Below are 14,989 nucleotides of genomic sequence, written 5' to 3'. Positions count from 1 at the left end.
GCTTTTACATTTGGTCAAGAATTAAAAAATATAATATAAAGAAAGCAGTAATTTCAGTTTGTTTAAGAATTACGTAAATGTCAGGCTAATTGTAGCCAGACATTTACGTAAAAGGTGCCGAAGGAGGCCCCTAGTCGGGTAAACCGGCCAAATAGTAATAAATAGTAAAGTAAAAATATCCAAATAGCGTAATAAAATAGCTGTATCTTCAGTGATCTTGCTTACTCCCTTTCTACAAAATACTTACTAGCCATATATTATACTAAACAAGCAGCTGTGGGGGCGTTTACTGAAGCACGTGAACGCAGCACCGCGTTGAGTTTGAGCCAATCAGAAGCGAGAAGGCATTTTAAGTTTGAAATGACTGGACCTGCCTGCAGCATTTTACATGTCACTGCTGCCTTCTCACCCTGTCCGGGCAAGACGGAGCCGTGTCTCCCTTTAGCATAGAAACCCAAAGTGTTTCCTAAAGACGACAAGTGTCGATGCACTCAGGAGTTTTGCTTACTTTCCTGTCGTGGAGTCACACTTGCCGGTGTCGAAACTTTAACTGCAGACTACCAGCGACGTGCTGAGGTTAACCTTAGCATTGTTACGGACTTCCCAAAACATAACCTTAGCTACTGAGCTGCTAAAGGTCTACTGTATCTGACTTATTTGGTTTGTCTGTCACAAGGAGCCCAATGGACGCACGTCGATAAGTCATTGCAGGTATGTTATGCTCAGTACGAACCGGCAGTTTATGCTGTAACTTTGTGCCGAGCATGTTGCAAGTTTGTGTTGTGCTGTGTTGTTGCGTTATTGCGGTAGACCATGAGCTTCCTGAGAACGATTATATGTAACGTTGTTTGATTGGTCTCTAAGGAAACGCTAATCTGCGACAGTCATGTTGTTTTTTTGGTGCAAAATGTTACGTTCACGGATATTATGCTCGGTGTGGAAACGCAGTGGAAACATCCAGCAGCAGTCAGTGCACTACACGGTTTCCCCTTTTCATCATTAGCCTACTTCTCACGGCGATGTTACAATAGAGGAAATTGTGGCTTTGCATTTAACACTAATTTAGTCTTCCTGCTGCTTAATCTCGCACTTGAAAATAAAGCATGTTATTTGTACCGTGTTGTAAATGCTTGTGTCTTGCGTAACTGCATCCTCCGGCAGGAACAACCCTGAATGCTCCACTGGACTTAGGCTTTATGTTAAAGCAGTCCCTGTGCGACATATCAGGTGACAGCATATCTACCCCAGCTGGTTTGAGCCTTTCACCCACTGGCTTACTTTGGCAGATTGGTCCCTCTAGCCAAGACCTATCCCTGAGCAGTCCCTTTGCAAACAGTAACACAGAGTAGTGAGCGTTTGGGGCTGTGTTGTGCAAAACCACCTGTGAAAACAAAGTGATAAAGTATGTTTGAGAAGGCTGAAATGACCTCAGGGCCCACTGTTTCCATGTATGTTATTTTTCCAAGGCTGCTGAAGTGAAAAGACTACAGTATGCAATATCGCAGCACTGTGCACAAATACATCGGAGTCATGGAGGCGTGTTTATCTGTGTCAAATCACCATGCTATGCAAACACTTGCACACAGTTTGAATACCGGGTACACTGAGATTCATGAGACCTGTTTGTTTTCCTCTGAAACCTGGTGACTGTACTCTTTGGGAGGTGAGACATGTGTTTATTCAGTGGGTATTTGTTTCAGCAGTCCTGTGATTTCCACAGGACATGGGTCATATCACCTGCCACCTTCCTGTGAATGCAAATGTTTACTGCATTGTATTGAAAAAGTATGTATCCTCAAGTTTAAATGCCAACGTACAGTGTAGAAGTGTAAAAAAAAAAAAAAAAGTCCCACATCTATATCGGTTTCTGACACGCTTCCAAATGGGACAGCAGTTTTTAGTTTTGTGGGATCATTTTAAGAGAAGCTGTGTTTTTCTCAGTTGGTGAATAGAATGAAGACCACTGAAGCTTCATATCTGAGGGTTATGGTATTCGATGCTCACCAGACTGTAATTTTCCCACTGCTAGGCTTCTCAGTGTCCTGTGTCACTCTAGGTTTCCCAAGCCCTTCCTCAGCCAGCTGGTGTTGAGCATGACAGCAAGAGATGCATGTCTTGATAAGACACAGTGTCTGTGTGTCAGGCATTGAGCAAGACAGCACACGTTTGTGTTACTCATCAGCTCATTAACAACAGATCATGTTGCTTTGTGTTACTGTTATTGTGTTGGGGAAATTACCTAAAGTTGATGGACAAAGCGCCGTCATCACTGATCAGTATCCAGTCTGTGCAGAGCCGATGGGTCAGAAGCAGGAAGTGGATCTTTTTTTTTTTTTTTTTTTTTTTTTTTTTGTCTTTGCCTCCCTTTTCTTTGGACCATGTATAGACAAAAAAAAAAAGACACTTGCTCCATTGTTAGTGAGCAGAAGTGAATCTTATGTGGTTGTTGTAAGTGTTATGATTCACCTGAACACCTCGTGTCAGTTGGTCTGCGGGTGGTGTTGAGCTTCCCCTGCAGGCATCTCGTTGCTCAACATGGTGGATGGGTGGATGAGAGCAGAGACTTTTTGTTTTTCTGCACTGGAAAGTCAGCTTGTTATTCCTATTTATTTCTTCAGAACATGTCATGAATGCAACTGTGATCCAACTTTATATCAAGGAGTGCAGGGATCTGAAACAGTGTTTAAATACATCATAGATCATGCACTTCAGAGCAGTTTTAATGAACTAATAGTTTAACTGAAAAATGATGTGCAGGTTTGTCTTTTAAGAAAGCATCATTTCACCCTAAAAACTGTAGAACCTAAGCGTTGCCTTGTTGCTTGATGGCTGTGTTTAGGTTTTGGCTGCTATGAAAGGACTACAAGTTCTCCTGAAGCTTCAGGTGGAGAGAAGCTCTATTATTATGTGTTTATTCTGTATGCTGTGCTGGAAAGATACATTTTTAAAAAAAAACAAACCCACTTGTTAAATTAAGATTGTAAGTTTGTAAGTTAGATTTATGTGGGTAATTAAGGTTTTTAACAAGGTCCTTAAAGTGAAAAGTACTCCTGGATTGCCTCAGTTTAGTTTGGAATTTGTAACAAAGTACTTTCATGTCTGTTTTGGATCACTGAAGTAATACCTAGATGTTTTGAATGCTTACCTGCACAGAAGAATAGCTTCAGTCACATGTCTCCATACTTGGAAAGAGAGTGGAAGGGCAAAGGAGGCCTTGTGGTACTTCTTTCAGTTCCATGCTTATATTTATTCTAAGCTACGATGACAGTTTTGTATACTAAGTAAGAAAGCATTTATTTAATACAGCAGATATTTTTTTCATGTGGTTGGTAAGCATTAGTCCCATCTTTCAATTTTAGGCTGCACAATACCCGCTTGCATTACTTACAGTTAAGTAACATGGAGCAGATGAACTGTGAAAATTGGCTGCAGAAAGTCAGAAACAAGATCCACCCACTAAACTCCCCTCTCTCTGCGTCTGACCTATCCTCTCTCCTCAGCTCTCAGGGTTTGATGTCAGCTGCACAGCCAAGAAGTTCTGCAGTACAAATATTTATATAAAGCAGAAGGGATGTGACAATGTGAGCAATAGTAATTCCACAGGGAAGAGTGCTAGGGGTTACCCTCAAGCTAATCTCTGCTAAGACATATTTATAAACCTTGCTAGCAGTTTGAGTGGACCACTTCCAGATTCGACATCAAGACGTTAACTGTATTTGGCCAGCAATTGCACAACCAAAGCCCACTTCAGTGATGTCTTTAACTGGTGTAGTACTTGCATGGCACATAAACATATGGTTGTACTTCAGACTTTCATTTGATTAGTGCATGCATAATAGTTTCCATGCGTAGGGGCAGCACAAGGTCTCACTCCATACTACATCTCTACATTTGACTTTGTTTTACCACACTGTCATAGCAGAATTTCATCTGACACCATCATCAAGTGAAAACAAAGCCTTGTCATAGCCTGTTTTCAATCTATGGTCAAGACTGAGTTTATGGGCATTGCTTTCTGTCCATGTCAGCCAGGGTTTATTGTCTTTGTGCCCATGTGAGTGACAGATGTTGCCATGAAGCTTTCATTAATAAAACATGCACAATGTATGGTTGCTAAACCACATGTTAGGAACACAGTCAAAGCATTGTGCTTAAAATGAGTTGATTTTCTAATGCACATTCAGAATGAAACATGAGGGCTGATTTGGATTTCATCCTAAGTTGATTCAACTAAAGCCATTTTATTTTGAATTTTATTGCCAATTAAGTGTGTGTAATAGCTGTATATTGTACAGTAGGTCCTACACGTGCAATAAAAATACCAGCTTCACAGAAATTGAAGAACTGGTTGAATCCTTTTGAATGTTTGTTAGGCAGTGTGGTCAGTGTAGTTTTTACTTTTAAAGGAGAACTACAACTAATTGCAGCATCAGCCTCAAAAGTGTCATTTGTTTTCTGCAAGCATTACATAGTGAACTACCTGAAAAGCAAAAGACAGTTTGGAAGATATGCTGTGATTTGTTACTTCTAGTTAGATAAGATAAATACTACTCCAATGTTTGGAAGGTAAATATGAGGCTGCAGACAGCAGCAGGTTTGGTTAGTGTAGCATATAAAGACTGAAAACATTGCGTAATGGCTCACCTGGCTCTGTCCTAGGCTACTTAAAATTTGCCTTCAGTACATTAAAAGCTAATCAACGTAATGTCAAATGTAAAAGGTTACTAAATATTTTGTTATCCAACATTTAGGCACGTTCATATTAATATTTACAGAATACAAAAGGAAACTCGGTGGCCTCCCGTTCAGTCATTTACCCAAATTTAAAGAGTTTAGATAGTCTGGCATTAAGTGATTAGTACCACTACTGTTAATACTCTCTCAACCATAACCCATCCCCCTGCAAGATAGGAGACCCCCCCGTCACCCCTCTACCCCCTGCTCAGTAGCATTCCAGCTGGCCAGATGGTGTCTGCTCTGCACAGTGAACACCACAGAGCCGAGAGAGTATCCCCCCCTCCATGTTGCCCTCTCTCTGTTCAGTCTCGCGTGCATCTTACAGGCGGCCGTTCTGGGAATGAAGTCCGCTTTGATAAGTTGTTGACAAGCGGCAAAAATCACATTAGACAGTTTCTAGGGAAAGAGAGAGTTCTGCAGTTACTCTTTGTTGAACTGTGAGCTAAAATGTCACCAGAAATCACTGTGTTTATTTCAAAATAAATTAAATTAAAGTTAAATAAGTTAAGGTAAATAGGTTAAATTATAATGAGTATAATAGATCTCCTCGGAGTGAAAAATAAGGTGAGGTCATGCTTTTTATTACATTTTGCCTTTACTATAAGATCTCTAAAGGAATTTGTTTGTCAAATTTCCTATTCACTAGCAGATTTGAAATGTAGATTTGTTGTACCAGTGTAGTTGTGTATAACTCTGGCAGAATTTAGCTTTAGGAGACCGTAAAATAAATGTTGGAATTCTAGAAAAATTAAACAAAACTCCACTTCGATTCAAAGTAATTGGCCTAGTTTATCTTTAAAAATGGTTGCACAGATGAATCCCTTGTCAATTTGCACATTTTTAGCAAAGGTTAGGAAATTTGTTGCTGGAGTGCGGCAATACTTTCCATATGTTAGTGAACAGCAGAGGGTAGCGATTGGTGTGAGATTAGGTGCCTTAACTGTTGCTACTACAGTACATCTGTCCCATTTTAAAAACAAAAAAAAACAGTGTGGGTGTTTGTTTCTGGCCCACATTTAGTCTTTGAATGGGATCCAATGCAGCACATTGTGTGTGTGCGCGTGTGTGTGTGTGTGATCCTCAGCTAGATAAAGCCCAATAAACTCCACCCTTCTTACTCACCACTGCTTCCATGATTGCAGCCTTGTTTGAGGGCCAGTGCATGTTGGCCTGTTATTGTGACTCTTTGAGTTGCGTGTCCATGTGCGCTGCAGTGTGTGTCTCTGTGTGTTTGATTATTTGCTTTCCTTATACGTCACATTTAATGGGCCTTTTGAATGCTGTAAACAGAAAGCCGGAAGGCTAGGACAAAGGGCTGATCTGTGAAGAAAAAATACAGGAAGACATACACATGCTCTTCTGAGGCAACCTCATAATTTTGTTTTTTTTTGTTTTTTTCTTTTGAGGTTGAGTTTGAATGATATCAGCTGTTTTCCCTGTTGACACAGATTTCAAAGAAGGAAAGCAGCATGGTTTCTTTGCCTGGTGACAATACTAGTCCTGCCTCAAACAGGTCAGTACAGTCTTTAGTGTCTGCTACTAAAGCAAAGCAGAGTGCAGGCATGAGTACTCAGGGGGTTGTTATGTCAACTGGCTTTTGGGTGACTGGCTTCAGTCAGCAGGACTTCTGGTAAAAAGGATTTGGGGGAGTTGTCTGTGAAAAAGAGAAGAGAGAGAGGGAGGAACATGGAGAGATGGATTAGCCTCACGCCCTGTTTTTGCCCCATCCTCCTCCTCTTTCACTGCAGCAGCAGCAGCAACAGATCTTGTCCTCCCCTCCACCCCCATACCACCAGACTAGGGTCCCCTTGGCACCCTGGAGACACATGTCCCACAAAAGCCCATTTTCTACACCCTCCTTCTCATCTCCTTTCCTCTTCCCCTTTGCTCTGACCTCTGCAATTTCCTTCAGATTTCTGTTGTCCCCTCCCGTCTTCATCCACCCTGCATACTCCTTTCTCTCTTTCCTCAGCTCTTCCTTCCTCAGTCACTTCCTCTTTGCCCCATTTTCCTTTCCTTGCAGCGCAGAGCCAGAGAGGAGTTGAGTCATGTGAATGAAGGTCTTTTGCTGCGTTATACAAACACAACCCTCCTGTCAGAATCATCCTTTGTACAGTAGCTGTCTTAGTAGGATTTCTTTGTAATAGGACGAGGTGCTGAGGCTCTGAAATTGTTATTAAAACTTCAATTTTCCAGTTGCTGCAGGCAGGAAGGGTATTTGAACTGTCTTAACTGCTGAAAGATTGCTTTTTAATGAGAAACATATTGACCACTCAGTATGTGGTTGATTGTTGCATGGCTTAAAAATCTGTGCCACGCCCTGGACCAGCCCCTTCCCCAGCTGTTTTGCTGATGAATTTGTTTGGTTGAATGGTTCGGTTAGAAGCCAATGTTCAATGTAGACTATGTGGAGGACGGACTTATCGGTTTATGGATTGGTGACCCGTACCCAGGCCTATCTGCCTTCAGTGGCTTGTCACATGTGCTGCTTGCAGTCATACATACATCCATACACACAAACATGCCACACACTGTACAAATCACAGGACAGTTTAGGATCATGTGACCAATCCTTGAAGCAAGGAAACGGTACCTTTGGGAAGTCACTTAGAAATCATGTGCAGTGAAATTATTTGCCTCTTCATATCTGATTGTTCCATCTTTAGTTTTGCTCCTTTATGATTCATGAACTTGGCTGAACATTTGTCAGGACTGCACCAGCTGACAAACCTTTCTGAAAACAGACCAGCACACTGTTTTTGCACTGGCACCTGATCGTCTCTGCAGAGCAAAGTTTCCACCCTCTTCCCTCAGGAAGAATGTTTGTCAGGATCTGGCTATAACTTTAACTGCCTCTTTTTTTGTACAGCAAAGGAAAGTTGACATCTTAAAAGTCTCTCTGATGCTTGCAAAAAGTTGTTATAATGCTAATTGTTGGTGCTGAACAGATACATTGTGTAGTGGTATTTCCATTGTAGAGGTTTAAACCTAACTCCTGTCAAAATGCTAGCAGTTTCAGGTGTAAAGGTAAGGTAGATAATTCAGGATAAAACTGTTGGGGGGGGGGGTTCACATTGGTAACATTGCTGACAAATTGGATGAAATTGTTCATTAGGTGGTTGGTTGCTAGATGCATGTATTCCATTAGTGCTTCAACTCTGTCATTAAATTGAAGACTTATTGAGATCTCTGTGGTTCTGTGGTTAAACTAAGAGGCAGGCTGTCTGTCATAAGACCTTACATGTTTGCTTAACAGAGCTTGCATCATCACTTGGATCTGGGTTCAATAAATTGACCAGGATATCATTTTGCCTCTTTAAGCTTCAGTTTGGGCGTTACTCATATTTATGAAAAATCCCCTTGATTGTATTTCATGCAGTCAAGATCCACAACCTTTCCCATGCAAATCCACTGTTTATGAGTAGGGTGTAGCCTGCGTTCCTCCTCCTATGTGGACATGTGATTTCTGGGAGAGAAAAAAAAATACACAGATCGGTGAATTACGGGTCAAACTTTCTCTGAGGCAGCTTTCTGTTTGACTCTTGAAATGAATCATTGAATTATGTTCTCCCTATGGATCTACATGATGGTTATTCTTTTCACATATTCAGCCTGACAAACATTTCTCCAGGCATTTAAACAACGACATCAGTGGGCTATGAGCAATAACAAAGTCATTCAAGTAACTGGAAGTGTTTTCCTTTTAGGTGCTTCAGTTGATTCACAATATATAATCTGGGTGAAGTTTCACATAATGATTAATGCATACGTTTACACCGTATTTCTCACCACAACCCCCCCCCCCCCCCCCCCCCTTATATAACACTAAGTTGTTGGTTTTTTTCTTCTCTGTTTTGAGAGCTGTTTTGTGCTTTTTGTGCCAAGGGATGTTGATAGAACTTCCTCTTCCCATAGCAAGACACTTATCATCGTCTATTTTACTGTACCTCCTGTTCTTACCTTGGTGTTGAATCAAAACATCACACAGCAACACACCGAAACTGTAACAGTATTTTGTTTAATTTATTTGACAGGGTTGTGAGATTACATCAGACAAAAAATTTGAAAACTGCTGAACTACAGGATTTTTGGATTAATAAAGAGGATAAAATCTCTCCTCACACATTTCACATCATCTTGGATGTTGTGACTTCTGCCTCTTTTTGCAACTGCTTGTTAGTAAGCCTGAAAAGGTAGCACAGTATGTAATATGAATTAGCTCCTTATAATTAGGGAAAGTCCTTGCATCGAAGTAAATATTTAAAGACGTGCCTGGCCATCAAAGAGTATTTAGACTTGTAAAAGGAACTGATAACACTAAATCAATAGTGTTCTGAGTGCAAAGGCTATGTCTGACTGTTGATCTCAAAAGTTTGATGACTGCCCTTGTCCCATTTCTCAAGAGAGTTTTGGACATTTGCCAAATGAGTGGGTAACATTTCCTGATTAATCAAGCTTTTATAAAGAGGGATATGAGGCACAGTCAGGAAGTGACACACTTGGCCTTTGTTGAGACAGATCTTCCTCTTGTAGCCAGTAACAGCTCCCAACATGCAACAAAAAGTCAGAACACTCCAGAAACTGGAAATGGAGTATTCAATGTGTTTACATGCCCTAGAGGAGCAGAAATAATATCAGCAGTATGATTTAGCAGGTAGGGCTGGTAGAACTGCATACTGTGGGAGACGCACTGTCGTCAGTAACATAGAATGCATTTCTTTAGATATTTATCTCACACCGACTTCCAACAGCAAAATACCTCAACTGGGATCACTGACACCTGTGCATTTGGTGAAGACAGACCATTTCAGCCTAATGCCACCACCTTTGTCATCATCATTACATTCTGTTCAGGGTCCTTTTTACGTGTTTTTGCCCTGCACCTTTCTGCTTACTCCACTTATCTGTATTTGTGAAGAAATAACCATAAATAGACCCCTCTGGCTGTTTTGGCTGTGTAAACTACCTACCAAAACAAATATTGGGTGAGTTCACATTTTGCTAATAGGACTGATGATTTCTAATGTATGACTCACAGCTGTGTTTTCAGTCCCCCTTGTTGCTTAAAATAATAGAGGCAGCTTCCAAACAAAGCAGCCTGGATGTTCTTGGTCTCCATGAACAAGCTTTAGCGTACTGTTTAGCACTCCTTATATAGGTAGTGACCTGGGTGGATTATGTAATCGTGCATAATCCTGAAGTCAACATCCAAACTCCAGATCATTTTGCCTTCATAAGGCAATTCATAGGCTTTGGAGTGACAGTTCAGTTAAAACCCAAAAGTTAAAGATATGCGCATTCATTGTTGATGAGGAAAATGGCTGTTTGCCTAGGACAGGTCAGGGAGCATCACAATTTACTGCTGCCTCAATTTTAGATATGTTTTGGCATTGTGCTGTAATAATTCATTGAGTTCACAGTCAAAACCAACCTTATCTTGAAATGAAGTTCTTAACCTTAGAGCAGTAATGTGATAGAACTCCCATAACATACTTTTCTTACTGAGCTGTAGAGGGCTTGAGGCTGGGTAGTAGTGGATTTACCTCTGCAAATTGATTAGGCCTGTATATTTAATAGGCTGTTTGGTTTTCATATTGTGCAATAAACTCCATTTAATGAGCTTTAACCTCATCTGATCCTGGTTATTCTCCTGTATTGTTCTAGGTTCAGTTCTGGCTAAGTTTAATTGGCTATGAAATCTTGTCACTGGACTAACAGCAATGGAAGTGAACTGCTGACTGTTAATTTAACAAACAGATGGCAAGTCTTTTTCTTCATAGTGCAGAACATACTTTTCCCAAGTTGTAAGTTTCAGACAATATGTAATCGTCCAGCAGAGTTAGAGTTTATGGTTAAACTGTGTTTAAATTTGCTCAAGGGAGGCACTGTGGTCTCTCGTTTTTTAGCCAAGCACTGTTATATTAGGATGGGACAAGTCAAGGTGAAGACTGTCTCACACAAACACATATCCCCTGAGATATACACCGATTTCCTGTGTAAAATTTCAAAGCCATATTTTTAAAGGGCACCAGACGTCCTGATTGTGAATTGCTTCTTGTATAGCCCAGCAGGTGGTCAGGGGTCAGAATGGGTGCACTTGAGGTTTGCTCAAGCTTGTCATCATTACATAAAAGACTCTTGGAGTCAGCTCATTTATTCCACCTTATGACCAGACTTACCTCTCTTTTCCCTCTCGTCTTGCCACATTCTTCACTTTCCTTCTTTCTGCATAACACTCCCATTAACGTTGTCCAGAAACAGCACCCACATTTATATTTTCTTCATTCTTAGTCATAAATGTGACAATCATTATACTGAACTAACTAACTCATACCGAGTAATAGAGGAATACCTAAACATTCCTCTTTTTATTCAGCTTGTTTTCTTTAGGCAGAAGTCCCAGAGCGTCGTAATCATGCTGGTGTTGTGAGAAATGTCTGTGGAAATGCCCCTCTGCTTGCTGGGGAGCAATCAGAACCTGTGCACACATCATTTTTATTGCTGTTGTCAGCTGGCAAAGCATTGACATGAGTGCAGTTTTCAAACCTCTGCATCTGAGTCATGTGTGGTTTTCTGCTCTGCGAATGCTTAATGGAACAAAGTGAGCTCAACTCAGCCTTATAATGTTTTTTACCTCCTGAATTTAGCTCCATAGATATTGAAAAGTCATTGTTATAGGACAGTGTGATTTTTATTTTATTTTTTTTTTTTTTATTGTGTGAGGCGTGGAAAGGAGATGTTTAACAGATTAGAGAGACGGGAGGCTTGCAGTTTATTATAGAGGCTGTGCACACACTGGAAATGTGCAATCAGAAGGATAACACATGCAGACAGACGAATACATTCACACTCAGTCCCACCTAGGGTCAATTTGGGGTTTCTCGTGCATTGTGTTTGTAGTAAATACAGAATCATTATAATGAGGGATAATGTACAAGAGGTTATTAGCCCCAGCTAAGTAAGGAATCAAATGGCTTGAAGATAGTATTTGATGTGTGTTTCTGACTTTCTCTCTTTTCTCCTCCCTCTTTCCAACCGGCTCCAACTGAGTCGATGGAATAGACGTTATATGAGAGTCTCACTGCGGTGGTCGGCCGTCTTTGAACAAAGTTGGCTGACATCATTCTCACGGGGGGGGGGGGGGTTAGTTTGGGTGGTGCAGGGCTTGGCTTAGAGCTCTACTGCTGAGCCAGTTTCCTATGAAAGCTGGAGAAATATATGCCTTGGTACATCCAGTTTAAGACAGCCTGTCATCTGAAATTGTACTCTAAAATGGTGATGCACTAATGTTGTCTTCTTTTCCATTTGCAGCACTGGGATGATTTCAATGGAATGAGACATTGCTGTCAAGGGCATCTACAAGAGAGTTGGACACCTTATTAGTTGAAGAAGTAAATTTCAATCTTATCAATTAAACTGCACTCAACTGCATAATGGATGGAATAGACACTTTGCAGAGCTCGGCCCCAGAGACCAAGGCTGAGCGAATTGCCCGCTACAAAGCAGAGAGAAGGAGGGAGCTTGCTGAGCGCTATGGCAACACAGAAGAATTCACCTCTAAATATGTCCGTAGGGACAGGAAAATTAGCGACACAACCGAAACAGTGTCTTCAGCAAGCAAGGAGAAAGAAAAATATGAAGATAATGGATCAGAGCGACCATATACCAGGAGGGGCCTCAGGAATAAAGTAACAGATCCTGTGGAGCACACTGAGGATGAGCCCATACAGGAAAAAGAGGCTACTACTCACATCAAAACAGACATTTGTTTATCCTCCAAATCAGAAGTTGTCACGCCCATAAAATCCTCCCAATTCATGTGAGTTCTTATTCTTGTCATATCTTTGATTCACAATAACACTTAACACGTATGTGTCTCAGGAATACAGTGAGCTGACTATCCATTCATTTTATACAGACAGGATTTACAAGGTAAATCTGCTTAGTTGTAAAATATTTTGATCTCCACTACTTGAAATGTAATCAAGCACAGTAGATGTTTGCTGAGGGGTCTATAGATATACAGAACATTTGCACTTCAGCTAGTATGTACAGCTATGAGATTACTGTGAAAGGGCTATGTGGCTAATGAAAGAAGAGGAGGCAACAATTCAGCACATTTGGAGAATGCTCCTGTTTGAAGAATCTAAGATTACCAAAACTGGTTATGTGTGCAAAGCAGAGGAATGCCACATTTACTTTGCCATGCTATGTTGTGTAGCGATGACATGCACACTTGATTGTCATATGGGAGATCTCATGTGTAGTTAACTCATCTGTATATTACAAACAAGGGTGACTTGGAATAAGGACTTTATTGGTTGGTTGGCAGGAATGCTTTCTTGAAAATTTTACGCAAACGGGATAAAACATGTCCAGTCATGGGTTAGGGGATGTTCAAGCTGTAATCAGCCTGGGGATTCTTCTATGTGCACATAGCTCGGACTTGTTCGTTCTTGAAAAACTGCCTGAGGACAATACAATTGAGACAGAAGAACTTAGATGGACAGAAAGTTAAGATAATATCAGCATTTTTATTCCCTGTGCTTAATGAAACTAGATTTCTAGACAGCTCTGACGGATCACCTGTTAGGACCAGTTGTTTTATAAGATTGAGAACGGCATGTCTTGTGTTGCAATAGTCTTCGAAAAGACATGAATTACGTGTGCTGTGACAGGTTTCGTCAGGTTTAGGCTATGAAGTGTTCCACTTTATAATCCATTATGGCACTGCTTAAATCTATTTCAATAAACTGTGTTTAAAGTGCTAAACTTTAAACACATTTTATTGTACAGGCTTTTATCATCAGCATCATCGTGCTAAATTCTAGCTTTAGAGGAGATTATTTATTATTATGTGGTATGAAAGGAACTATTTTCTTACTGTGTTGGTTTTACCAGATTAAAGTCACACTGGATTTTAACTACTGAGAGTGCCAGGATAGGTCGACATGTTGTTGTTTGTCCTGCATGCCTGTGATGCTAGCTAGTTATCTTGTCAGTTTTGTTATGACATTCACTGGGTGTCGCAGTAATACTGTGGAGTCTTGTTTGCAGGCACATTTAAGCAACATATGTATTTAGACAGAGGAGACCGTATACAAACAATTACTCTCAGTTCTAGGGGGAGTGGACTGTCGTTCAAGTATCCTTACAGATCATTCTGAATAAATTAACACAGTACATTTCACAGTACATTGCTGGGTGAAGTGTCTGCACCGTCTAATTAGAGCTTCACATACTCCCGAAGCTTTCAGAAACATTTTGCGCGTGTGTGCCTTATAACAAAAAGACGGAAACTGGAGGTCAGCTGTCACAGTGATAATGAAAACTGTCTGTCAACAGGCTTATCTGACACAGACAGAAATCTTCCTGTTGTCATACATTTACGACTGAAGGATGACATTTCAGAGCACAACATCTTGACAATTAAGTTTTATTGTACTTGGTCTCAATTTGGTAATCTGAGAAAACACAGATTCTGGAGCGTTCAACAGTCTAACTTGTTTTCTGCTGTATGTTTTCTGGTTGCCTTAGTCTGTGGTTGATTTCAGAAAGATTGTATTCATTTATTCAAACAATGTTTTGTGTGTAAGACATAATTTAATAGGCAAAGAGTGAGGAAGTTCACTGTAAGTGTGAGGTTAATGACTCCACCCCCACCCCCCTTTATTTCAGTGTGTGTTTAGCACACTCACTTATTCATTTCCTCTATTTCTCTGTCCTCCTCCTCTGTCTACATTTCACTCTTCCCTGGTTAGTTTATGGCAAATAAAGATTGACACATGCTGCATCTACCCTTCAGCCAGCAGTCAGAGCTTGGGTGGGGTTGATGAAGTGTCATTGAGCTCTGCAGCTGGAGGGTGTTAGAGTAGAGCATCTGACAACTAGGTGTCTTCAAGGCCACCAATTTCTGAAACAGGTTTTTAAAGCAGGTAAACATTGTGTTTAGTAGTGATTTTCCTTAAGTGGCATATTACATATTCAAAGATATGTATTATATCACTGGCACCATCATATTAACATGACATCAATCTGACATGGCAGGTTCTGATTTCCTACTATATTAAGCTGACACACATCTGCCCCATTCATTGTTTTTTTTTTCTGTAATATTTGAAGTTTCCTTGTCTTATTGTTTTATAATATGTGGAAAGTTGGGTGTCTGTGGACAGCATCTTCATTTTTTTCCTCAGCATAAACAAAACAAAACATTTAAACATTATCAAATGTTGTTCTCAAGGAACTCTTT

The 14,989-nt window shown here is 40.5% G+C and overlaps 1 protein-coding gene across 3 annotated transcripts in view; it reads left to right on the top strand.

The window, feature by feature from the left end:
- Positions 1 to 368: 368 nt before the first annotated feature.
- The window catches only part of svild (supervillin d), a 37,422-nt gene continuing 22,801 nt past the window's right edge, over positions 369 to 14,989 (top strand). The window contains exons 1-2 of one of the 3 annotated variants that reach the window (XM_026315484.2): positions 369 to 711; positions 12,049 to 12,556. In XM_026315484.2, the coding sequence (XP_026171269.1) occupies positions 12,171 to 12,556 (386 nt within the window). In that variant the 5' untranslated portion in view covers positions 369 to 711; positions 12,049 to 12,170. Of the gene's footprint in view, positions 712 to 11,851; positions 11,964 to 12,048; positions 12,557 to 12,579; positions 12,670 to 14,989 lie in introns of those variants that run through there. The other 2 variants (XM_026315485.1, XM_026315486.1) reach the window with 2 other exon arrangements.

The sequence above is a fragment of the Mastacembelus armatus genome, chromosome 19 (genome assembly GCF_900324485.2).
Source record: "Mastacembelus armatus chromosome 19, fMasArm1.2, whole genome shotgun sequence".
Classification (NCBI taxonomy): domain Eukaryota; kingdom Metazoa; phylum Chordata; class Actinopteri; order Synbranchiformes; family Mastacembelidae; genus Mastacembelus; species Mastacembelus armatus.
Note: the sequence above shows the minus strand (reverse complement) of the source record. Positions and strands in the feature narration are given on the sequence as shown.